Source organism: Heloderma suspectum, chromosome 3, assembly GCF_057233095.1.
Source record: "Heloderma suspectum isolate Gila_16-S chromosome 3, 16-S_ref, whole genome shotgun sequence".
Taxonomy (NCBI): domain Eukaryota; kingdom Metazoa; phylum Chordata; class Lepidosauria; order Squamata; family Helodermatidae; genus Heloderma; species Heloderma suspectum.
The window spans coordinates 49,105,035-49,131,752 of NC_139460.1; the positions used below are offsets into that span (position 1 = coordinate 49,105,035).

The window sequence follows — 26,718 nt, forward strand, 5'->3', positions numbered from 1 at the left end:
TCATTTATACCTATCAAGATAATTTCCCTGTTGTATTAAGAGTTCAAGTTCGTTCTGTTTGTTTCCCATACTCTGGGCATTAGTATATAGACATCGAAGACCATGTGCTCCATAGTCTTGCTTTCTTCCTACATGTGTCTGAAGACTGTTATTGGGTGCTATTAGAGCTGTTCTCTCCATTGCGGTGCATGAGCCTACATCCATTGTTACCCCCAACTTTACATCTCCCTTCCCCATAGGATTCAGTTTAAAGCCCTCCTGATGAAGTTCTTCATGCTGTGGCCAAACACATTCTTCCCATCCTTTGTGAGGTGCAACCCATCCCTTGCCAGCAGCCCATCTTCCAGGAAGTATAACCCGTGGTCCCAGAATCCAAATCTCTCTCGTCGGCACCACCTTCGTAGCCAGTCATTCACCCGGAATATTTTTCTTTCCCTTTCTATCCCTCTTCTAACTACTGGAAGGATGGATGAGAAAACTATCTGGGCCCCAAAGTTCTTGAGTTTCCTTCCCAAAGCTTCAAAGTCTGACGTGATTTCTTCGTAGCTCTGCTTGGCAGTATCATTTGTTCCCACATGGATGAGAAGAAAGGGATACCTGTCAATGGGCTTTATGAGTGCAGGCAACCTTTCAGTCATGTCTCTAATCAGCCTTTTCAGTAAAGTTCAGCCTTTAATATCCACATATTGCTACTTAAATGGCCATTTTTGGAAAATACTATGTTCAGTGTGCAAAGACATCCATGTTTCACCCATAAATGCTATCTTGCAACACTAAATTATAGAAGCCTACAGCCACAGAACTGGCTTAGTTCAAATTGATATGTCTAGATCAGCTTCCATATCCCTCTTAGTAGTCTGTCTGTTCTGCCCTTTTCCTCAAGACCCATTTTGCTTTGCCTACCCCTGTCTGTCTTTTGCCTACTTTGAACATTTCCTTCAGTCACCTTAAATTTGGGCTTCCTGCCCCTTAGATTCCCCACCTTCCCATGCTCTCTTTCTAATTTTCAACCTGGTCTCCAAAGCTACTCCTTTTCCTAGGGTTTATGTGAGGTTTTAATCCCAGCCCAACTCGGACTTCCCTTCGCCTCTCAAATACTCGGTAGAAGACATTCTGTCAACTTCATTCCTTGTACACTCGGAATTTGTGAACATTCTTTGTCATCAGAGCAGGTCAGCCAGTTGGTGTTAGAGGCATCCCTGCCACAACTGTAAAATGATATGGATGCTATGCAACAGAATTTTGATCCAACTACTACAAATCCTTGAGGGGGGAATGCAGATATACTCAACAATCTATTTCATCCATTCTTTCCCCTAATTTAAAAAAAACTCTATGTTAATAGATTCACTCATCTTTTTCATTGAGTATATTCTTTTCAAGCAGTGTTTAATAGAATCAGTTCATCAGTTCTGCTCTCTCCTTGGCAGGGTTTATCCACAAGAGCACTTTATTTATTTATTTATTTATTTCATTTATATCCCACCTTTCTTCCGTCGTGGAACTCAAGGTGGCTATATGTGGTTCCCAGGTGGTCTCCCCTCCAAACACTGACCAGACCCAGACCTGCTTCGCTTCAGCAAGGTAGCTGTCATGTGCCTTCAGACCATGCCTGGGACCATGCCTTAGACAAGTAAATCCTAAACCCTTTAAACATTCATCCCAAACATATACATAACCTTCCCTTGCCCCCCTCCCCAAAAATCCAAACAAATAAACCTCAAATGAAGAGAAGAGGACAGCATCTCTTCCATTGGGCTCTGCAGCGTAACACTAACGGCCAAAGCACACGTGGTTGCAAAGACAGATTCTACATGTAGCCCATCTCATATAAACACATTTGCTACATGGATTGATCCATTCACTTCTAGCGTTAGCTTTAGCAGACCTGCCTGAGCCACTGATTGCTGAAATGCTGCACCTAGGCTTAGGAACTCTCTTCCAAGGGAGGCTCATTTCATGTCCTCCTTGAAGACCTTTTGGAAGTTGGCAGAGATCTTCTTTTCTAGAAGGCATTTGATTTGTAATCCTGTATTTTCAATCTGTCTCTTTTTTTTAATATTTTAAATATTTTGATTGCTGCTGCATTTTATTCTCTACTGCTGTTTTAGAGTTTTCGTGCTTGTGCTTTAAAATTGTAAAGGCTAATTTCAATTGGTAGTACATGGGTTTTATTGTTAGCTGCCTTCAGCTGTTAGGAGGAAAGGCAGGACATAAATGTATTAAATAAACAAACTCTGCCTGTGGGTGGGCCAGCTTATGTGACAAGTGCATTTATATGTGGTAGGGTGCATACAGAATCTCAAATAGGGAACATGTCTCACAGGTACCTAAAACAAAACCAGAAACACAGAGGGAGCCCCCTTCTCCTTAGCCTTCCGGATATCAACATCTTATCAGCATTTAATAAGAAAAGCAGAAACATGTTCTCCTTGCTCCTACCAGCATTTATTGCTCTTACTGTTGCTTCTCTCTAGAGTAATCACACATTGAAATTATATTTAAAAAAGGTTGCTGCTAAATTATAGTCAAGTAAAAGAGAAGAGACCACTCAGCAAAGGTGCTGGGATAGGAAAGCTCTGTGTGTTTGGGTGGCAGTGGCTAAATTGTTGGAAAAGGAATCAGCATGGCTGCACAATCACATGCATGTGCTCAACCAATTGCACACATCCCAAGTGCCACTGCCACTGCTGTGATGGTTCTTGCAAAGTTCAAAAACAAAATGTCATGCACAGAGGGGAGGTGGGCAAGTGCCAAACCCACAAGCAGTGCCCGCAGATTTTTTTTTCCTAATTATGTACGTACATTCTCTAGGTGACTTGTGTGGTGGGACATGATGACATCCCTCAAACTTAATTGCAGCAGGCAGTCTCTTATGTTGCCTGTCTTCTTGCATTTGGTAGTGAGTGGGAGAAAGCATCCTGAAAAGGATGGGTTGCTGTCACATAAATCAGATGCTGTTACCTTTACTGAAAAGGCAAGCATTGGTTTATTTTGCAACCCCCATCTGAATTGTATTTGGTTGCTTTCCATCACATGAAATTACAGTTCAATTACTTGTTGCAGACTCTTTTTTAAAAACATCCTTTTCATTCTGTATGGAGCTTGCACCTCTCTGATACATTTTTTACAGACTGGTAGGTGCAATTTTGTCTGCTGCTGCCAGAGGCATGCAATTTAATTAGTAACTAATACCTCATTTACATGCTGTTTTAGGGTTACATCGATTAACGGGATTTTTTTTTAAGGCAGTATGAATCTTCAGCACAGCAGCCTATTTTGTGTGGCTCTGTAAAAACTAAAAAGAAAGAGAAAGAGAGAATAGTTTGACTCAAAAGTAGTGGTAAATTGTGATGTGCAGGCCCTCATGACAGTCCCCATAGCCACGACCCAAAGGAGAGTCCCAAAATTCAGGCAGCTGTGTTGATCCACATCAAAATACCAGTTCTAGCAATTTTTATCTCCACCAGAAGCAGGTCTTTTGTAAATATAATGGTTCTGAATTTCCAGTTTAAGACCAAGCCTCCCCAAAATTTGCTCCAAATGTTGTTGGACTCCAGCTGCCATTAACTCCAAGAAGCATGTCTAATGGTCAGGGATGATGGGAGTTACTGTCCAACAACATCTGGAGAGCTTCAGGTTCCCCACCTTTTTTTAGACCATTTGGAGACCCACCCATCCCACACACAAAATATATATCTAGGTAAAGTTAGTTATTCCAAAATCTATTTTGGGGGCAATACTTTCATTAGGCCAACCAAAATGTCAAAAATACCGTTCAAGCATTCCAGTATATTTGTTAATATTGACATTTATACATATGGCTGTGAGATATTTGCAGGTGGTATCCTGCCAGGTATAAGGAACTTATGAACAAAGAAAACATGGCAATTTGTCTACAAAATTATATTACTGGGTTACTTTAAACTGAAGCATGAAAAAAAATTTTTTTGCTGCCACACAGTTCAGTGGTCAGGGTTTACTAAATCTTGGGACTTCTATTTCAGTGATTAAAAAGGGTGGTATCCATTTAACCCTTTCTCCTGGTGGAATGGCTTCCATCAGCAGAAAAGGAAGGGGTAATTCCCCTTCCCTGCTCCCCCCCCCCAGCATCTTCTCTGGCAGATTGGGAGACCTTCCAAAGCAAATTTGGGGTGTGTGTGTGTGTGTGTGTGTGTGTTGGGGAGTCTTGTAGCAAGAACTGAAGCAAACTTGACAGCATATATGTCTACCATGACAGAGAAGACAGAGATTAGGAATCAGTTTTATTTTTGTATATTGAACATAAGCCAAAAATTGGGCTCATTCACTTGGAAAGGGCAGCTCCATAATGCAGCAGGCTGGGGGAATGAAATCACATGTTAACCCATCTACAATTAACAATATTCTAAGACAGAAGCATTCTATTTATTCACTGCTTAATACATAATGCTAATTTTCAGAGCTTGCGCCTGTGATGAATTTCAGAAGATGTTTATGTGATAAATATGACACAAATCACAGAGTCCTGTGGCACCTTAAAGACTAACTATTTGATATATTGTAATAAAACTGTTAGTCTTTACGGTACCATAGGACTCATTGTTGTCTTTGTGCAATAGTCTAATCTGACTTTCCCTTTGGAATGTGGCATAGTTACCATTCTCAGCTTGCCTCCCATTTTATGTAAATACATGAGGAAATAAGGACACTCAAGCTGCATATTCAAGTGACAGATGGCATCAAAGTGGGAAAAGCCCCAGGATCCTGTCCTCCAGATGCCTAAACATTGATGCTGATGTGTCCTAACACTACTTCTGGCCATTTAGGGGAGACACTACCAGCTAAGAGGGGATTGAAATGCCTCAGAGAACTGGCCTTCTCATCCATGCTTGATAAGAGTCATAACTGGAACTGGCCAAATGGCCAGGGAAGGCATTCTAAGCAGACATTTCTAAGGACCAAGTGCCAGCACACTTCAATAACTCTGCTCAGGTAGCCCCATAGGATTTGACTTATCTTATCCAAACTGGCTACTGGGGTTAATTAAATGTGAATTCTCTTTCAGTCACTGTGTCATGAGGTCTGTTGCTTAAATAGTATATGGTAGTTTAATTCTCTTTGCCCTGTTGGTACTTCTTTGCATATGCAAAGGTCAATGCAGGAGTTAGCTCTTTTTTTTTTTGGTAATACTGTATTTCCTACAGTCCTCACACAAACAGCACTTTATTAGATAAATTACCGCTGCATCTTAAAAATATTTTCAAGTAGCCACATTTTTATGTTCTGCAGGAAATTGCCCGCTATCTCCGTCCTGGCACACTCCGTGCTGTCTATGGTAAAAACAAGATCCAGAATGCCGTTCACTGCACAGATCTTCCAGAGGATGGTCTTTTGGAGGTAAGATTGGGTGATACATCTTGATATTACAAGATCATCTTTTTTAAAGGGTGTGGATGTTTGTTTTGAGCTATTTAGTACCATTCTAAGTAAAATCAAAATTTTAAGCTTCATTTTTAAGTGTATGTTATCAGCTGCCTGAGCAGGATAGGGAATTGAATCTAGTTGAAATTAGCACCTTGTGCATTTACTTGTACAATTTTTACCATAGTTTTTTTTCTTTTGACGACGGAAGCGTTTTATGTATGGGTTACTTCTAATTTGGTAGTTGGACCTTATCCAGCACTGGCAATGGATGCCTTATCAGTGTCACATTAATAATGTAATGAAACAGTGAATACTATCTTTGGATTTCCTGGCAAACACAAGTTATTACTTGAGACCCTCTGCTAGAACACATATTTAATGCTTTCCTCCTGCCTGTGGCTTCAGGCAACATAGTAAATATCACTGCTACGTTGGTTTTAAACAGTTATGGATAGTTCTATCTAACTAAAATTGTTCTGGCTCTGGGCTTTGGCCATAAAACGTTCTTGCTGCTTCTATCCAAGCAAAAATGGGTTGGCAGTTGTCTTAGGGAAGAAAGCAGACATGCCACATCATCTCCTCCTCTTCCCTGTCCTGGTAATGTTCCACAAAATGCTGTGACCACTGTAGTAATGTCTCGTGCTGCATTATGAGACATCTCTCCATTGTGTATCTCCCCCCCCCCATCCTACATGAGACAGCCAAATGCAGTGGAGTGGGAATGGGGAAGCTCACATTGCCATAATGTCACAACACAGATTTTTAAAACTAGACATTATCAGGAAGAAGATGGTTCCCATAAGATCTTGCTTTGGCCTTGGCTAGTTGTTTCTAAGGTTATTGCTTTACTGCTCATTTCTTTTATCAGGCAAGATTAACTCTCATACATGTGTCACATTTAAGAATCAGCATATTTATTACTATCACTTAAACTAGTGATGAAGTTGATTAAACACACACACCTGAAATACAAGAGGCTCTGGAGGAGTTAGTAGTCCCAGTACATATAAAAGCTGGACAGCTAATATAATTAGCACTCTATCAGTCCTTAAGAATAACTGCATAGTATAGTTTTAGTAGTACTTTTTGGATGTTAGAACATATTTCTGTTTAAATAATTCCTATACCCTTTGATTACTGGTAATCCAACCCAGGCCTTAGTATGGAACAGTGAGTTGCAGAGGGTCATCGATTGCACTGGAGTGCCCTCTTCAGCACTTCAGAGCCTGTTCTTCTCATTGATATACTGGAGAGCTGCAGACAGTAAAACAAGCTGGATGTTGGCTAGAGTGGAAATGGTGTAAGACTCAAAGCGAAGACGATGGAGCGTGCTCTAGATCACATAATCATGCCTATTGCATGGTGGTTCGGGCAGCAAGGAAGGCTTACTTTGCTGCCTCTATTGCATCCTTGAATAGCCATCCAGTGGAACTCTTCTGGGTGGTCCGGGGGTTGTTAACATTCTCTCGAGTGCATGGAGCTCTGGTCCCTTCAAGTACCTGCTGTGACTTTTTGCATTGCATTTTGAGGACAAAATAGTTTGCCTCCACAGTGACACTGTTGTTAATACAGCTCCAGTTGAGGTGTCTAACGCTACCATCTACCCAAGTTTGTGGGATCAATTTCAGTTGCTGCAGCCTGATGATGTGGACAAGGTGCCTGCAACAATTGTGCCTTCTCAATCCTTGCGCTTCCTGGCCAATAAGAGCTAGCCAAGGAGGTATGACCAGGTGGACCCAGGGAATGGTAAATGCATCTTTGCGTGATGGAATAATTCCTGCTGTCCTTAAGAGGCAGTAATACAACTACTCCTGAAGAAACCCAGTCTGGACCCAGTGGTATTTGGCAACTACCACCCAAGTCACAAATACCCCTGTTTTGGGAAGGTACTTGAGAAGGTTGTGGCAGAGCATCTGCAGGCACTCTTGGAGATACTGATCATCTAGACCCATTCCAGTTTGTGTTTCAACCTGGTTACAGGACTGAAGTGTTTCAACCTGGTTACAGGACCAAATTAGCCTTGGTCACCCTGATGGATGACGTTCATTGGGGAGGGACGGGGGAATGTGACCCTGTTAATTCTGCTCAATCTCTCATCAGCTTTTGATCTCATCGACCATGGTATCCTCCTGGATACCTCCAGGATCAACTCTGTGGGCTGGGCATTGGAGACACTGTGTTACAGTGATTCTGATCTTACCTGGGGGGTTGATTTCAGAGAGTAACATTGGGTGACCATTCCTCAGCCCCTTGACAATTGATCTATGGGTTCTGTAGGATATCATCTTGTCCCCAGTGTTGTCCAACATCTATATGAAGCCGCTGGGAACGGTCATTAGGAGATTTGGAGCTAAGTGTCATCAGCATGTTCATGACATACACCTTTATCTCCCTTTGACATCTGAATCAGGTGAGGCTGTGCAAATTCTAGATCAGTGCCTAGACTTGGTGATGGGCTGGATGAGGGCCAGGTTGAATCCTGGCAAGCCGGAAGCCCTGTGGGTGAGTGGTTCCTGAGTCCGGAAGATAGGCTCATTGCCTGTTCTGGATGGGGTTTCACTCCCTCTGAAAGATCAAGTTCGTCGTTTGGGGTAACCCTAGATTCATCACTGTCGCTGGAGGCTCAAGTGGCTATGGTGGCTTCGAGTGCCTTATACCAGGTTTGACTGGTATGCCAGCTATGGCCTCTCCTGAACAGGGACAGCTCGGCCACGGTAGTACAGGTACTAGTAACCTCAGGACTGAATTTCTGCAATGTGCTCTATGTGGGGCTGCCCTTAAGGCTGGTCTGGAAGCTGATGCTAGTGCAGAATGCAGCAGCTCGGCTGTTATCAGGAGCTGTCCTTTTTCAGCATGCAACTCCTTTGCTGAGGGAACTGCACTGGCTGCCTATTCGCTAATGAGCCAGGTTTATGGTTTTGCTACTGATGTATAAAGCCCTAAGCAACTTGGGACCAGGAAACTTGAGAGAGCACCCTTCTCCCTTATCAACCTATAACTAGTCACTGGGGTCATGAGATGGGATGCTCCTGGCAGTTCCGCTTGAACCTATGGCCTAGTTGGAGTCCACCTGGAGTAGAGCCTTTACTGTGGTGGCTCCCTTTCTGTGGAACTCCCTGCCTTTTGCGGTCAGGCAGGCACCAACATTGTTTTGTTTTCAGTACCTGCTGAAATCACCTTTATTTTAAGAAGCCTTCCTTGATTGACCAGCCACAGTTTTTATTAGCATTCTGTTTTGTTTTGTTTTAAAGCTTTTAATATGGTATTTTCTTCTTTTTATCCTTTATTGTTCACCACTCTGGAATCTGTTTAGATATAGACTGGTATATAAATGTTGTAAACAAATAAATAACAAGGGACTAAACATTATAACTGTAGAGCTAAAGCCACTCTATTGTATGGCACCTATAAGTTTTGTCCTATGGGACAAATTGTTTTGTGAGAGTGGGATTTTAATTGGTAAAACAATGCCCTCCCCACTCCCTTAGTGCCACTGTCCTAATCATTCGGCTTCCCCAATTCCCATTTTTTAAAAATAGTGTGGGTTCCAATTATGGATTTCCTGTAGTCTTGTCTGTTTAATTTCCTACTAAATTATTACATTTATAATTTGCCTTTCTTCCATGGAGCTCTCAAAGTAGTGTCCCAGGCAGTCTTCCAGATCTGTCTAGCTTTATCAAGGAAGCTAAATCAGGGCCTTCATACCTCAGGAACCTGTGACCCGTGCATATTTAGAGTGAAAAAACAGCACTCATTTGAACTGCTCAGCCTGTAAACTCTTATAACCAGTTTTTTAAAACAATTTAGAGGCTGAGCTTTCTTTCCAATATCACTAAAGTGTGGAGCACTCTTTCAAAATAAAAAAGAGAAAATGATGAACACAGAAATGGTTCTCATCTCAGGAAACATCTCCTTTTAAAATATTTTCTTTGAATGCTGCACACTCCCTTTCTCCAGGGCTAAAATACCCATCTGTCCTAATTAAAAAGAATAGAAAACACAAGTCCAGCCTTCTATTTACTATTCCCCCACCACTACATGCACCTTCTAACACTACCCCTTAATATCTGAGGCTGGGCTATTGCACTTCCAGTACTAGATCACAGAACTGCAAGGGATTAATAGTCTGGAAAGGCACTCGGATGATGGAACAGAAGGGAGAAAAAGGTAGTCTGGTAATGGTGACACTTTGGGCCATCTGCCATTTTGTTTACATGTAGAAAGTGCTCCTAGAGAATAAGCAATACAGAAGCAGCAAGCCAAGGCATTTTATCAGACCAATTCCTGTACAATTTTATTGCACAGTCATTCTGGGACTGTACTGCTTCAGAATGCAGGTAGGTAAATAAATGCATTGTTACATGCTTGCCAGTGATCAAAACCTCCCTTTCCATTGAAAACTAGCAAGTTGGGGAGAAGGGTTCTAGCCTGACTTCTCCTTGACATGAGTTTTCTGTGTGCAGAATGTTTTCTTTTACCTAGACGAGCAGTCAAGCATGCAATACACCCATCTGCATTCTGAAGTGTACCAGTCCAGGAGGCTGGTAGCTCATTTCTGTGTTAAATTGAACTCTTATACTTTTATAGAAGGGAGGCTGCTGCCTTTTACTATGCATATTTTAAATGTTCATTGTTAGTGACAATGGAATTTGTCACTATGTTCCCACTTTGTAGTTTGACTCTGAACTGTTGGTGTGTCCCCCCCCGCCGCCCTTCTCAAAATGGTTTCAGTAAGCACAGTGAAATTAATAAATAACCTTCATGTGACTGACTGAGCCAGGAAAGAAGAATTTAAAATGCCCATGGTCATCAAATGAAGAAGCCCATTTTCATTCATAAAGGTTGAAGTGCTGTTTTATTTCTGTTAATTGATATTACACCAAAGTAGTATTACACCTGTTGCAATGTCCTCTTCAGCTTACTGAATCAGAGGCTATAATGATTACATGATATGGTTCTGAGTCACTCCCTACTGTGACTTTTTAAAGGCACTTAATTGAACTTTGAACTCAGTGCTATCTCAATTTGCAATTCAAAGGTTGTAATCAGTGAAATACATTTCAGATAGAACAACTGATTTTGAAAAATCAGAGTGCTCAAAAGTTTACTAATATTAAGATGATGGCAACTATGATAAATATTGTATGTATACTTTTAAAGAGATATCTGCATATTAAAATAATACTGGGCAATACAAATGCTACCTTCATATAGTCCCTCTTCTCCCATTGAAAGAAACAAATGATAGAAATAGAATTATACCAGTTCTATTTCTGTGTGATATATAATTAAATCCTGTAAGCTATTTGGTTTAATAATGATCCTTTAGATTATGAACATACTGGAGCAGTGAAGCAGCAGCCCTCTTGATATCCCTGATACCCAGTGTAATCCATTGCAACCCATTGCAAAAGGGGACACTGAGAGAGCATGCCCACAAAGATTGTTCATCGAGGTGGTGGGATAAAGTTGGTGATAATGATAATAAAGATGGTAAAGATGATGATGATGATACCCAGCAGCAAGTTCTGAGAGCATCCACAATCCACTCATTTGTATGTCCACCAAAAAGACCCCCCCCCCAACCAACCCTTTGCATATCTACTCAGAAGTAAGGAGGACTGGATTACTCAGGAGTAAGCATGGGCAGCAAATTCAGAGAGTATCTACAATCCAGCCATTTACATGAAATAATGATGATAATGATGATAATAATGATAATCCACATAGCCACACAGAAGCAAACAAAAGCACATTTTGGTTCCAGCAGCAACCCATATTGCACAGAGAAGGACACTAAATCAAGTGATGATGGTGGTGGGAATCCACGTACTCCAGGCACGAATCCACCCCCCACACACACCCACACACATTCATGCACCCCACACTCTCACAAACTCGTCTCACTCTCACCCCAGTGACACGCACAGCAAACACGGATACACACACACACACAAATACACACAGATCCCTGATAAGCACCCCATTGCTCCAGCCAGCTCCGCCTTGCTGCTGCCAGCCACCCAAACTCCCCACCTTTAACCAGGCATACGGCAGAATCTTCCTTCTTGAAAACCATCAGTAAAGCTCCAGCAAGTGCAGGCAGCCACCATCTCGTGAGTAAGAAAAAAATGTGGTAGGACCTGTTCTTCTCTCTGCAGGCACCATCTCGTCTTCATTAAAACAAGCCTGATAGACAAGGGAAGCACCTAGCATGGATGCCCACTTTCACAGTCCAGATCCTGTACAAGTGTGGGAGAACTGTAACAAGCACATGTTTGGCCGTAAGGCAGAGCATTCCTCCTAGACTCGCCGCCTCACAGCCTGTCTCAGCTAGCTGTATGGGAACATACTGAGCATGTGCACCCAGCATGCATGCTCAGTACTAGTCAAGGAAGCCACAGAGCTTCCAGGAACAGCAATCAGAGCAGCCTAGGCAAGTGCAGCAGCAGGTGTGCCACGCTTGCTAAAGAACAAGGCAGATTACTTTAGAGAGAGGTGGGGGAGAGGGGAGGAGGCAGGGGGTTGCTGCAGGGGTCCCCTGCCCGTACATTAGCACCATGTCTGGTAGGATTAAAATAATCTGGCCCAGTTTCATAGGTTGAATGATGCCAATTGGGTGCCTTTAGCAAGGCTGTTCATATAAATTTCCCCCTTCCCACCTGCTCCAAACAGCTGCTCCATGGAGAAGCTTTTTCCAAGTCCAGCAACTGTAAGCAGTATTGTTACACTCGGGGTATTCCACAAGCAAACCAATGAAAGGAGAAGTTTGCTGTCGTTGAAATAAGCTAGCACTGTTTGCACTCTGGGCCAAAAGCTCTTCAGTAGGTTTGACTGAGCCACATTTAAGAAGAAGCAGGATGTTGAGGGATTTTCAATTGCATTGAGACTACTTGATCCACTTAAGTGGCACCTTACCACAATGTCAATGGTGGTAAACCAGTTGTTTATAACATCCTGTTTAACGGTGAGGAGAATTTTACTAAACATCTGCACTGCACTTTAATAAGCAGTCTAGGGGAGTAAGATAGTGGTGTAATGTGTAGAGATGACAGGTTAACCAAGTGGTTACATTCACCCCTTGGCAAGTAACCATTCGCTAAATGGTCACTTGGATTCCACCCCTAAAGAAAACACTGTGGCAAATGCCCCATTTAAATAGAAAGAAAGGGCAGATCATAGGTTACCTTGAATATTTTTAACAGGAAGGTGACTCACCAATGTATGAATGAAAAGAAATGGTTCTTGTTTTCTGCATATTGTTAGCATTAAACAGTTATTTGAAGCATTAGAACATTAATAGCAAGTCATACTGCTGTTGGTGCCCCTATCCCCCGGCCTTCAGTGTTTAACAAATGTGGCTTTGGCCTCATTAATTGATTCTACTAAGGTTAGTTTTGCAAAAATGTTTCTAGGAGACTGCTGTTACCAAGGCTGTCCATGTCCATGTTACATTGAAAAAAATAGCCTCAGAACAGAACATGATTCACATATTGATACATATTAGCTTCTCTGCTGCCTTACATTTGTTCTTTTTCTCTCCTCTCTCCCCTCCCCTCCCATGCCCCAATGTTGTCTTCACATTTAACTCTTTGGGATTATTTTCTCCCTTGTTTCGCTTTGCAGATGTGAGTTGCTCTTTGGTATCTATCTGGAATTACATGAAGCTGAGGCTGCAATTTGATGTACATTTAGTTCCATTTCGTGCTAATTACAGAAAAGGAGTGCCTCATCAGTACCAAAGGGCTCTAGTGTGGAAGCAACCCTTCTTGGGAGTAAGTCCACTTGTACTTAGTGGAACTTTACTTCCAAGCAAGCATTTATTTATTTATTTATTTATTTATTCATTTCATTTCTATACCGCCCAGTAGCCGAAGCTCTCTGGGCAGTTCACAAAAATTAAAACCAAACAGCACACAATAAAACAATTTAAAATATATAGAACACTGCATGTATAGGATCAGGCCACAAATGATATTCCCAAGCAAAATATTAGTGTAGAAGTAATTGGCAATAATACAATCTTCCTGGCTTTGCTGTGCTAACTTAATGCCTTTAGTGGGAGAGGAAACCACTGGGGTTCTTAACACGGAACTTTTATCCTGCTATTGAAATTGCTCACTCACCGAAGTTTGTGGACTCATTAGATGAATTTATTAACCTCCAAGGTGTCTCCTGCACTATAAATGACCTTTATTCCATTTTTGAATAGATCGGAGATAATGAGCTGTCAAATTACCCCATTTGTGTTCCTCTTGAGGTTCTTCTGTGAAAAAGGAAAAGCCACAAGAAGAGGAGCTAGAGCAATGAAACATATGGAAGACTCAGATAAAGGGGAGAAGGAGGGGGAAAGGGGAGGTAGAAAAGGAAACACCTGCAAAGGGAGTCCTTCACGTTGTGATCCTGCATTTAAAATGGAAGCAGAAAGCCCCGTTTTAAATGCGGGATTTTAGGCTGGTGTTCACTGACTGTATTCAAGCTTCAATCAAGTTAACTGATTTAAGCTGGAATCTTGCTTGAAGTTTCTTAGTCGTAGTTCAGCAGACTTGATTTTTCAATAAAGAACTTGATTCAGTAAAGAAGTTGGTTTTCAATCAACCCAGGAAAAGCTTCTCTAAGCCATTGGTTTCTGTTAGGGGGATTTCAACAGATCCTCTCTTTTAGCAATTCATCAGACTAACAATGGATGAACTCCCTGTGCATATAGAAAAAAAAAAAACCTGGGTTAACAAACTCACCTAGTTTGTTAACTTGCTTTTCTTTGGAATCTCCATGTTACATCATTAGATCAATGAAAGCACAATATGTATGGAAGTGAATGAAGCACAGCCACCTCTGCGTTCAGATGAGTACTGACTGTAGGCGAGAGAAGAGTATGGGTGAGGGAGGTGGCAATTTAGCTGGATTTACCTTTACTGTGATCTATTATATGTTATGTGGACTATCTTCTGCTGTACTGTGTTTTCAACAAGAATGTGTGGTGATCTAAGGCTATTTAGACGCATGGACATTGTGTGAAAAATGAGTTCATTTGAAAAATCTGTATATCCTATTCTGTAATTGTTTTACTTTCTGCATCTTGATAATGTGCATACTGTCTAGTATTGCAGTAGTTAGTTGTACTTGCGATGCTGTATTTTGAGTAGGTGACCATTCTTAAAGCCTTGATTAGAGAGGATTGTTGTAATCAACTATCTCTCAAGCTCAGTTCGCATCTGATATGTGGAGGTCATAAGACCCACACCAACCTGCAATGTGGAAGATAATAATGCTTGACTGCATTGCAGAATTTTTGGAAGGCCCACACTCTCAGCCTCAGCCCTTTCCTACAATACTGGAATAAGAACAGTTTTCTTGTTGGGCTACCTTGCAGGGTTCTCACAAGACAATCCACCTCGGCCCTCCACAAATATGGGGATAATAACTATGAACTATGGGTTGTATCCACTGTTAGTCTAACTTGAGTCCCACTCATTTCAATGGGTTTACTCTAAGTACAAAGGAATTGTCCGTCTAGGCTCTAGAACTTTCCCATGTCTATGAGTCTCCCAGCATCTGGAACAATGGTGGGTTGTGATTATCCAAGAAAGTGAGATCTCTTATTTTATTTGAACTACATCTTTGTATACCCCAGATGAGTGGCTCTGTAATATCTGCTCATTTCACATGATGGAGCACTCAAAATAGTATGACAAAACCATGCTTTTACATGTCCATCACTTAAAGTTCCCTGATTTGTGTAGCACAGGGGTCTCCAATGTTTTTGGAACTGTGGGCAAGTTTTAAAATTTGAGAATGTGCTCTGGGCACCACCACAACATGTCTCCTATGGCTAGTCACATAATGGGTGCCTTGGGGACCTGGATCATCAAAAGTGAGTTAAAGAGGTTTGTGTGTGTGTGTGTGGGGGGTGAGAAATAGGGAAGCTAGAGGCTGGGAGGAAGGGTGAAACAGCAAGGCAAAGGGATCAAGCAAGAGCAAGGCTAGAGGCTAGGAGGGGGAGAAACTGTGAGCTAAAGAGGAGTGGGGAAATAGTGAGGCTGGAGGCTGGGAGAAACAGCAAGGCAAAGGAGCAGAGGGGAGAGAAAGAGCAAGGCTGGAGGCTACAAAGGGAAAGAAAAACACTTCCCGAGCATTTTCCAAGGTTTTTATTTAAAAAAAAAAACACTTTAGAAGTGGGCAAGGAGTGGAGAGGTTTGTGGATGCCGTTGGAGGCCCCTGAGGTGTCTGTGGGTGCTGCGTTGGGGACCCCCCTGGTGTAGCATATTCTGGGAATGTATGAAGGTTAGAGAGGAAAACTGAAACAGACATTTGATATGGGACACCGGTTACCAAAACACAATTTATTGTTATCTCACTATATAGAAATGGAAAATGTTGTTTATTTCAATCTCTGAAGCAGAGGAATTTAGCATCTGAGTTGTGTGTGTTAGCATTTCATGTAATATACACTTTTAGCACTTTTTATCAGCAATGTTTGACAGTGGTCTGCCTGGTTTCTTTGGGGTCCTTTGTGAAATTAATGCCACACCTTCTGATTGGGTTATAAGGTAATGGGAATACTTTCTTTTAGTTAAGGTCTAAGCATACTCAGTGGTTAATGTAGTTGTTAACAATTCTGTTTTCTGAGTACTAAATGTATAGTTCTTATAGCTCATAATGGAGAAACATATGCTTTGATCCCTCACCGAGACAACTTGTTCTTATTTGGCATTTGCGTTCAGTTTAAAATGAGGAATTTGAAATGAAAGTGTTTGGCATATGAAACATCACCAAAATCTGTATGGTGCCATCATATATGGCCCAATAATTTTTGCAGAGAAGGGGATGTGTGTTGTGGCCCAATTCCAACTCCCGTAGTTATATTCCATCTGCTTAAACATGGGAGGTAGACAGCTACGTACTTGGGAGTAAGCCCCACTGAGATGATGAATCTTACTGGACCAACTCTCTTGGCAGAACATTTTTTTAAAATAGCAAGTTTTCAGGGATGCATACATTTTTTTCAGTTTCAGGCTGCAATTCTACACCCACTTACTTGGGAGTAGGCCCCACTGAATTCAATGAGACTTACTTTTGTGTAGACCTGTATAGGAGGGGCACTAAATCTGGCTCACTTGGAGTCCCAGTCTGGCCCACTGGGGTTCCCCAGACAGCCACACCTCTTTCCCCGAACATTTAGTGGTTTCCTGGCTTTTGTGCAGTTCTTTCTGAAAGGTTGAAATGCCTCTCCTAAGGTTTAGTTACTGGCAGGAAAAGCTTTAAGGTAAAGCAGGGGTGGGCAACCTTGGGGGATCCAGGGACGATTTTCACTTCCTGGACTCTCCCCCCCACCCCCATGGCCTGCACGCCACCATCCATGGGTGCTGGGGTGGGGGGGATAAAAAACCAAAATGGTGTCTGGACCTGCTACAGAGTGCCCAAAGGGTCACAATTAACTTGTTTGCAAGTTAATTCTGACCCTTTTGGCACTCTGTAGCAGCCCTGAATGCTATTGTGTTTGCCAATTTTTTTAAAAAAAGGTTTTGGTGGGTCCTATTTTATTTTGCTTTTATGGTACCATCTACATATAAGATTCCTGACAGAAAAATATATGCAAACAATAATAATAAGACAGGTCCCTACCCTGAGGAGCTTACAATATATGTTTAGTTTATTTGTATGTCACTTTTCCACAGTAAACTCTGCCTAAAACAGCTCACAATAAACATTAATGCAGCTTTCCCCAACCTGAAGCCCTCCAGATTTATTGGAATGCAGCTCCCATAATTCCAGTGGCCATGGGAATTATGGGAGTTGCAGTCCAATGTGTCTGGAGGACACCGGGTTGGGGATGTCTTCATTATATTTTTAAAATCCATAACATCTGAAAAAAAAAACCCTGTTCCAAATCATATCAAGATATTCAAACGAGACAAAATCAACAATTACATAAACATAGGCTAAATTCAGTGTTAGAACGGAATAGTCTAAAGTTAATACAGAGCAAGTACAGAGGAAAATCAAAATTATCAGGCCAATAAAATAAATAAAGCTAATCCACACTCCTAGTTCTCTTGCTGCACCCCAAGGGGCCACATTTCAGATGGGTGGCGCCTTCTCACCAGACCAGATGCTTCACTGCTCCCCCCCCCCACATCTCTCCTCCTCTGGAGGTTGACAGCAGTAAAAGGGAAGCAATGGGGAGTGGCAGTGGTGGTACGTCCTCTTCTACAGCCTCCTAGGTGTTCTGTCTGGGAGTTTTAAACCTTGACTCCCAACCGCGGAACCCTCGAAACTGTAGTTCTGTAAAGGGACAAGGGAGCTCTAACAGAACATTCTCAGCATCGTTACAATGCTATACAGTTCCCTGGGTTCTTTTGGCAAAGCCATGACAAATGTAAAGTAGTTCCAAACCAGTCATTTTTCTTGTGGAGATGTCCCCTGTAGTCTACACACTTGGTGACTGGCAGAGTGTTGGCACTTGCATTTGCTCTTAAGAAAGGAAAGTTAAGGCTGCAGCTGTATGCCTTCTTACTTGAGAGAAAGCCCCATTGAAATCAGTGGGACAGATTTCTGAGTAACTGTGCATAGGATCAGGCTGTAAGTACAGGTGTAGGGAGTTGAACATAAAGAGTTTTAAAGTGCTTTAAAGAGTCAACAAGAAGGTAATCATGTTGTCCCTTCAGTGCCATGGAGTGATTGTGGACCTTTTGAAGACTCCCTTTTTGATCTTTTCAATGTCAGATCATGAAAATTATAGCTAGGATCCAAAGAATTTAAAATCTGCTTCAGGAGCCCAGAAGGGCTTTAGATTTGCTTTTCTCTAACAGAAGCCTTACATGTCATATTGCAAAGTTCTTTTGAAGCTGACAGGAATTTGTAATATGACAAGGGAGAGCAGCTCTTCGAGGGGAGCGGTAGGGGGGAGTCAGATTTTCTGGGGCTACCACAAGCCCTTCACATGAACTTAAGCAGGATTTGTGAACTCACCCTATGTCACTCAGTTTGAGCCTTTGACGTACGGTGGGTTACATATAATTAAATACAAATTCCAACTATTTCTGTCTGCATCAGTGAGAGCTGACAAGACTTTTTTCCAAATAAAACCTAGGATGGGATGGTTCCCATTGTATAACTCTTGCAGTGCATAATTTGATTCACATTATAAAATGTGAAGTAAAATGCAAAATCACAAAGTACAAATGTATGAAAAGGTCTGAGTTTAAAGCCATTTTCACTGTACAGTTTTATTTGATATAAAAGCGATAAGAGTGTAAATGAATAACTGCAAGGTATCAAATGGCTGAAAGCCTGCATTTTCTTTGCCTAGCCTTCAGTTGTGTCACATTCTGAACAAAGGTCTCTTACAGTGCAGTCCTATGCATGTCTAGTTAGAGTTCAGTGGGGCTTACTTCCCAGGTAAGTGGGTAGAGGATTGCAGCCTAAGGTGGTGTTACATATTAACTTCTGAGCGAAAACACAACCAGCCTTTTAAGCAGTTTGAAATTCACTCTTATTCTCTCAGGACATTCACATTTGTGAAACAGACGAATCAATCATCCGAAGCAGGAACTACCCGTCTGTTGTGGGCTCTTCCTTTGTACCACATTTCCTCTCTCTCAGCGGCCTTTAAATAATTAATAACAGGGCCATTGTTTCTCCCAGTCATCGGGTGATGTTGCAACGCAGCCTTTCATTAGGGGCCCAAACCGAGTGACATAAATCCTGTGTAAGATGCTTTAAATGCTACGAGGAAAGGGAAAAATGGTGTGAGTGCTAACGAAGGCAGTAGACACAGGTCAAATCTCCTTCCCTCTCTATTCCAATAAGTACAGCTCTTATGATTTCAAGTGTTCATCCTACTATATTTTTTAGACCCCTCCCCGCCTTTTAAAATCTAAAATATGATCTAGAAGATGGTCTTCACCTGCAGAACTGTTAGGAGATCTGTTTCTTCTTGATTGCTGTTTTATTGTGTTTACTGGTTGCTGCTGTTCTGTTCACTTTTTTCTTTTTCTTTTTGCTGCTGTGCTTTTATAGTTTACAGTGCAGTAGTATTGCTCTGTATGGATTTTTGTCATTGATTTGGTCATTGTGAGTTGCTTTTTAGACATTCAAGTGGAAAATGGCATTTAATATTTAGAATAAGTAAAATAACAGTGCAGCCAATTCAGCAATAAGCCTTATTAGACAAAACTTTTTGTTAGTGCAGGAGTTTTGTTTCTTAGGGTGCTTCCAGACGGAAGACTCCTTGCGCTAGCAATCAGAAGGCATTGGGCAGCTGTTCCGTGCTTTCTCCTTAACGGATCTTCTGTATTAAGGAAAGACAATGAAGAAGCAGTAAGAAAAAATGGCAGGGTCACAAATAGAAGACAACATCATCTGCCCCCCCCCCCTTCTGTGAATGAGGCAAGGCAGTGGCACCATAAAGGCTTCCTCTCAAAGTACCCCCCCCCCCCGTATTTCTGCTTCCTGCTTTTCTGGACACCAGGCGCTAATTAAGTGTACCACATCTAAGTCTTCTGTGATAGGCAGTATACTGCATGTGTGGATTCTCTCAAGTTCCCAGGAATGGAGGAAGCACCACATCTCCCTTTTGTCTCAGGCACCCTACACAGAATCAGAGATCCTTTGTGTGGGGTGCTCCTGGCTCCCCCAATAGGTGCATACACGGCTTCAAGAGCAGGTGACAGGGTGGGAGATGGCACATTCAGTTACCTCTTTCACCTCAAGCAACAAAAAGGGGCTTGGCTGCACTGCTGTACAGAACAGGCTCAGTAGGCAAAAGGAGCACAGTAGTTCTTATTTATCTTTACAATGGGCTTTGTTGTTGTTGTTCAGTTGTTAAGTCATGTCCGACTCTTCATGACCCCATGGACCATAGCATGCCAGGCCTTCCTGTCCTCCGCTCTCTCCCGGAGTGTGCTGAAGTCCATATTCATTGCATCGGTGATGCTATCTAGCCATCTTGTCCTCTACTGTCCCCTTCTCCTTTGACTTCAATCTTTCCCAGCATCAGGGTCTTTTCTAGTGACTTTTCTCTTCGCATTAGGTAGCCAAAATATTTGAGCTTCAGCTTCAGTATCTGTTCTTCCAATGAGCACTCAGGGTTGATTTCCTTTAGGATGGACTGATTTGACCTCCTTGTCCAGGGGACTCGTAAGAGTCTTCTCCAGCACCACAGTTCGAAAGCATCAGTTCTTCATCGCTCAGCCTTCCTTATAGTCCAGCTCTCACAGCCATACATTACTACTGGGAAAACCATAGCTTTGATTATACGGACCTTTGTCAGCAAGGTGATGTCTCTGCTTCTTACTATGCTGTCTAGGTGTGCCATAGCTTTCCTCCCAAGGAGCAAGCGTCTTTTAATTTCATGGCCGCAGTCACTGTCTACGGTGTTCTTGGAGCCCAAAAATAAAATCTGTCACTGCTTCCATTTCTTCCCCTTCTATATGCCAGGAAGTGATGGGGCCAGATGCCATGATCTTCGTTTTTTTAATGTCGAGTTTCAAACCAGCTTTTGCACTCTCCACTTTCAACCCCTCAGGAATTCTAAGGCCCTGGAATTATAACTCAATAAACGTTGGCTATATTGCCCTGATTCAGTGTGATAAAGTGCCAGAATGATTTGCTGGAGATAGCAATCGTTGAATTGCAGGCAGGATTAGTTGGCTTTGGGTTAATAATGCGTTGTGGAGCCTTTTATCTGATAATTTCCTTCCAGCTTGGGTCACAGATGACTGGAAATTTAAATCCTCCAAAGTAGCACACGTGAAATGTGGGTTGTTTTGTGGTGGTGTCGCAGTATACCCCATGGTTTTGCAGGACAGCAGGCTCAGTCTTGGAACATAGGAAGCTGTCTTATACCAAGTCAGACCATGGTTACCTACATTGACTGTCAGTGGCTCTCCGGGTTATTGATTATATGACACCCGTGCACTTAAGAACATGGAAGGCTGCCTTCTACCAGGGCAAACTATTTGGCCATATAGCTCAGTATTGTCTATTCTGGCTTGCAGCAGCAGGTTCTTGAGCAGAGGCCTTTCACTATCTGATCCTTTTTGAACTGGGGATGCCAGAGATTGAACCTGGGCCTTCTGTATGCAAGGCATGTGCGCTGCCACTGAGCTATTTCAGAATGATCCTATGGTGCAGATCAGTTAGGCTGGTGTGCAATCTCCATTTAGGCTTATGGGCAGCCTTACATATACTTACCACGGTATGCCTAAATGCTACTCATCTTAGAGGCAGTTGCTGGAATCCCTGGGCACAAAGGAGAGCAGAGGAAGTCAATAATTTGACTGCAGTTGCAGTCTGGATAACAAGACTTAAGAAGCTGCTTGCTGGAACAGACCAAAGACCTATCTAGTCCAGCATTCTGTTACCACAGTGGACAACCAGATACCAATGGGAAGCCCACAAGCAGGACATGAGTGCAGCAGCATCCTCCTGTTTGTGTTCCCTAGCAACCCAAGTGTACTGCCTCTGATACTGGGGGTCATCTATACCCATCATGACTAGCCACCATTGATGGCATTCTCTGGGAATTTGCCTAATCCCTCTTTTAAGCTGTCCATGTTGACAGCCATCACTCTGGTCTTCAGGTTTTTGTAATAACTGAAAAAACAGCATGAGTGCGAGTTACCAAAATTAATCAGCTGCAGAATTTGAAGTTGAATACCTGACTTCTGAAATTTATTTATTTATTATTAAATTTATTAATCGCCCATCTGGCTGGTCACCCAGCCACTCTGGGCGATGTACAACATACAATAAAACAGTTTAAAACAATAAAATTCTACAATAAAAACATTTTCTAAAATACCCTAACCCACCCCAAATGCCTGCCTGAACAACCCCTCCCACGGCTTCTGTTGGATTTGTTCTGTTTGAGTTAGTGTAGCACATTTGTTCCATTTGCTTGCATAGGGAAAATGAGGGCACAATCCTATGCATGTTTAGACAGAAAAAAGTCCTACAGCTCCCAGCGTGCCCTAGCCAGCCATGCTGGCTCGGGCATGCTGGGAGCTGTAGGACTTGTTTTCTGTCTAAACATGCATAGGATTGTGCCTTGAGGGGCTGTAATCTTAAAAACCCTTGCGGAGGCAGATATCCTCTCCCTTGCTGTAGACTTGGCTATCCCCGGATCTGCTGCAGAGGAAAGTGTCTTCCCATCATGACCAGGCCTTTCCAGATTGCAGGCTGTTCCCTATGTATCATTTATATGTCAGTGGAGCAACAGAAATGCAACAAAGGTCTGTAGCAGAGCAATCCAGGATGTCTGATCCTTGGGTACCACTCAGTAAGGTTAGAGGAAGGAGCACAGACATGATGTCTTGCAACCTTGCACCGAACCAACTTACTAGATGCTAGGGCAGCCTTCAACAACCTGGTGCCCTCCAGATGTTTCGGACTTCTACTCCCATCAGCTTCAGCCAGCATCTCCAATAGTTAGGAATGCAGGGGGTTGTACTCCAAAGCATCTAGAGGGCAGCAAGTTGGGGAAGGCTGTGCTAAGGGATGCAGTGGCTAGGCAGACGGATGCCGCAAGGTCAGGGTTGGGTGGGCTGCCATCAGTTGCTAGATGTGTGGGCAGGAATGGCAGTTTGAGGAAGTACAGTGGATGGAAAAGGACCTATGCTGAAATCCTGCAGAGCTGTCTTTGATCATCAGCTACCGAATATGTACCAAGTACAAAATATGGGTGAGCACCCTTGGGGCAACAAAGTTGTTTGAAGCAAGTGTTCCTGTTTTGCCTCTCAAAGGTGTTAAACGCTATTAATTTAGACTGTTCCCAGTATTTGCATTTTTAAGAGGAGTCTTCATTCACTGGAGGAATTGCTAATAGTGAAATTTCCCCAATTTGGTTTCAGTATCACTCTGATGTATTTCTGGGAGTGACCACATACTTTACAAAAACAGTGTTTCTACTTCTCCAAAGTGTTTGCTTCTCTTTGAATCTTGCATCTGACCTCTCACTGCTTTCAGGGCACACACTGTTCAGAAGATAATTGTTTGCACCAATGGCATGGTTAGGAATTTTGCAATAGGTTTTATTACAGGTTGCACAAGTATGTCAACTCTAGATGATGAGGGGGTAGAAAGTATGGAAATGACACTAAACCTTAATGCACAGTGCAATGCCAGTCAAGCAACTTTGTGTTCTCCTAGGTGAGACGAGGAGAGAGACAAACAGGATACAAAGAAAGCTGGAAGCAAAGAGCTTGTGTCTGTGTTACAAGGCTTTGGAAGAAGCAGAGTGTGGTTTGCTGCATAGCGGGGGCTGTGTTCTGGGGAATTTCCAGAGTTCAGCTCCTTGGATTGCAAAACTAACTTCTAAAACCTGGCCTTTTATAATTACAAATGGTCATTCTTGTACCTACTTCTGCTTTTTACCCTAAAATAGGAGTGGAGAATATCAGGCACTCCAGATGGCGTTGGGCTCCAACTCTCATTGGCCCCAGCCAGATGGCCAATGGTCAGGAATTATGGGAGTTGTGGTCCAGCAAATCTGGAGGTTCACAGGTTTCCCATCCATGCCCTAGAAGGTGCTGGTTGGGCTACATGGAGTAGGTCAGCATGAGAATCACACGTCTCGAACCTGGGGACTAGTTTACAGTTAGCCTCTTTCTAATTACTTGAGGACTATCTACCACGTTCCCACAGCGTGAAGATTGAAAAAACTCTATTGAATCAAGTTTCAAGCTCTGTCCTATTGTCAAGGTGATTCTTACTGAGAACAAGATTTGCTGATCCACATCTGAGAAAGCCCAGGTCCAAATCCAGCTAGCCCTGAAACAAAGTGGTTTTGGACAAGTGCCAGATTCCATCACTTCTGAACTTCCATCTCTAGGCTTGGCCAGGATGGAAGGCCATCTGTGAGCCCCTGGGACACTGGTCTGAGCTTCTTGGAGGAAAAGCAGGTTACATAGTTATCGTTTGCTACTGGTTGGCTTATACATATTTGGATTGTTTTAGTGTCCGGCTAATCTGTTCTTACTGTTCGGGGGTACAGCCCTGAAAAAAGAAGAGTCTTCTCCAGTGCCTTCAATGTGCCATTTCTTCAAAAGGCTTCTGTGGTAGCTGAGCTGATCCCCATAACTGTACATGGAAATAATATATAGATAGCAAACTTTTTCTGGCCTTTGATGTTTCTCAATATGCTTGTGATGGACTTTAGATAGAGCAAAAAGCAAAACAAAACCCACCTTTGAAGCTAGGTGGCCTGAATGCAGCATTTGGATCCCAGCTGAAACACATCTCCTCTTCCAGAGGCTCTCCGTTGGTGGGAGGCTTGTAACCTGAAGCACAATCTGAGGAGCATCATGACCTCTCCTCAGCAGCCTTGTCCCTTTCAGAATGTTTGTACATAATTCACACTTAGGGTTGATTCAAGGAGCCAATAAGATAAATATACCATACTAAGATTAATGAGAGGTTTCTTGCAAACCAGTAATCCCTGAATAGACTGTAAGTAATTACGTGTGAAGATAATTGCACCACTTAACACAGTAATCTTCCACCTTTGGGGGCACAGGACTGCCGTTGAACCACAACTGACATCATGGGTCCCATTATTATTATTATTATTATTATTATTATTATTATTATTATTATTTTGGTACCATATATATCTGGCTTTGGGTTGAACTAGCCTTCCCCAACCTGGTGCCCTCCAGATGTTGGCTGGGGATTATGGGAATTGCAGTCCAGCACATCTGAAGGGCACCAGGTTGGGGAATGAAGAACTACAAATGACTGTACAGGAAAGCCGACCTGTATTGTAACACTGTCATGTTTCCTTATCTCCCATTCCATGTCATTAGTTGTTGCTGATGAACCGTAGCTCAGTGGGAGAACACATGGCTTCCACGTAGAAGGTTCTAGGCTTGATCCCTGGCATCTCCAGGTAGGGCAGGAAAAACTCCTGCCTTAAACCCTGGAGAGCCGCTGCCGGTCACTCGTCAATACAGGGCTAGTTGGACCTGTGGTCTGACTCACTATAAGGCAGCTTCCGATGTTCCTATGTCAAAGGCGAAGGCATGCTATACATGGGAGAAAGGGGGGGAACTCAGCACATTGCAGTGCAATTTTTGCAGGCATCCTCTTTTTGATACCATGCAGTTTCAATCTCTCACTCTCTTTCTGTCTCTATCTTCCTCTCCCTTCTCTTTTTTCCTCCTCCTTTTACAAATATGGAACAAAATGAAAATGGCTGATGATGCAACCTGTGAGCTGGAGATCAGCAGTTTAATACTGCAGACACTCAGGAGTCCTATAGATATGTTGGAATGACAATCCATCCTTATATGGCTCCATAATCACAGCACCAGAATCTGAAGAATTGCACCAGGGAGTACATGGGAACAGTTTTTGGCTACTCAGGGGAAAAAAGAGTGGGGGAGAAGCTGCTACTTCAAGTCTAACTAATGGCCAAACTCATTACATTAATAGCATTTAATGTAAGTGTAGTTTTTAACAATTGCTGGGTTAGGGGTGGTGGTGTGGGTCAGGATTGTGGTCTGTAGGTAAGGAGTCTTAACCATTCTCTCCCTTGCCAAGGTTCCAGCAAAAAAATCCCCCCTCCCCTTCTGCTGCAATTTGCTTTGGGAAGGAAGCTCCCATTGGCACCAAGGAAAGCTTTTTTCCCAGGGAAAATTGGAACTGCAGGGAGTGATTTCGATCAGGATCTTGGCAGGGAAGGGAAGGGTTAAAACCTCTCCCCACCACAATCCTGATGCAAAGCCCATTCAGACAGTGTTAAATTGTTTAAAACTACAATTACATTTAAAGCAGTAAAACATTTAACATAACATATAGTTTGGCCCTAAATGTACCTAAGCCATTATAATCGGCTTAAAGCATGCACCACTGTGCCCATACTGTGCAGCTACGGTCACAGTGAGTTCTTTTCAATAAAACAAGTTATGCTGCAGTGCTTGTTTTCATCTCTGTACATGAACTGTTTTTGTGTGGTCTTCATTTTGAGTCTTTCACAAGGCAGGTGGGTGGATTTTTGGTAGGTTTGTAAAGAATTCAAAACAATAATCCAGGAACTTGAGTTCCTTAAATGACAGTCTTTAAACTTCAGGAGGTAAAGCCTGATCCTTCCTTAGCAGCAGCAGCAGCAGCAGCAGCAGCAAATTTTCTTTTTCCTTCTTAGCTAAGATGGGTGCTTAGCTTGTGAGCCTGACTTTCTCCCTTTCAGGGGCTTTTCCAACCTTCTTCACTGCCCCTTAGAAAAATGGAGACACCTGTGGTGTTCTGGATCACAAAAGGTTCCAGATGGTTGAAATGGCTCACAACTCTAGCCAGTTGATGCTATTATCC

The 26,718-nt window shown here is 42.6% G+C and overlaps 1 protein-coding gene across 10 annotated transcripts in view; it reads left to right on the forward strand.

Annotated features, from left to right (window-relative positions):
- The window catches only part of NME7 (NME/NM23 family member 7), a 140,500-nt gene that overhangs the window by 111,113 nt on the left and 2,669 nt on the right, over positions 1-26,718 (forward strand). For 5 of the 10 annotated variants that reach the window (XM_084843165.1, XM_084843167.1, XM_084843166.1 and 2 more), the window contains one exon: positions 5,272-5,379. In XM_084843165.1, coding sequence (XP_084699291.1) covers positions 5,272-5,379 — 108 coding nt within the window. Of the gene's footprint in view, positions 1-5,250; positions 5,380-7,683; positions 8,009-26,718 lie in introns of those variants that run through there. The other 5 variants (XM_084843162.1, XM_084843160.1, XM_084843158.1 and 2 more) reach the window with 4 other exon arrangements.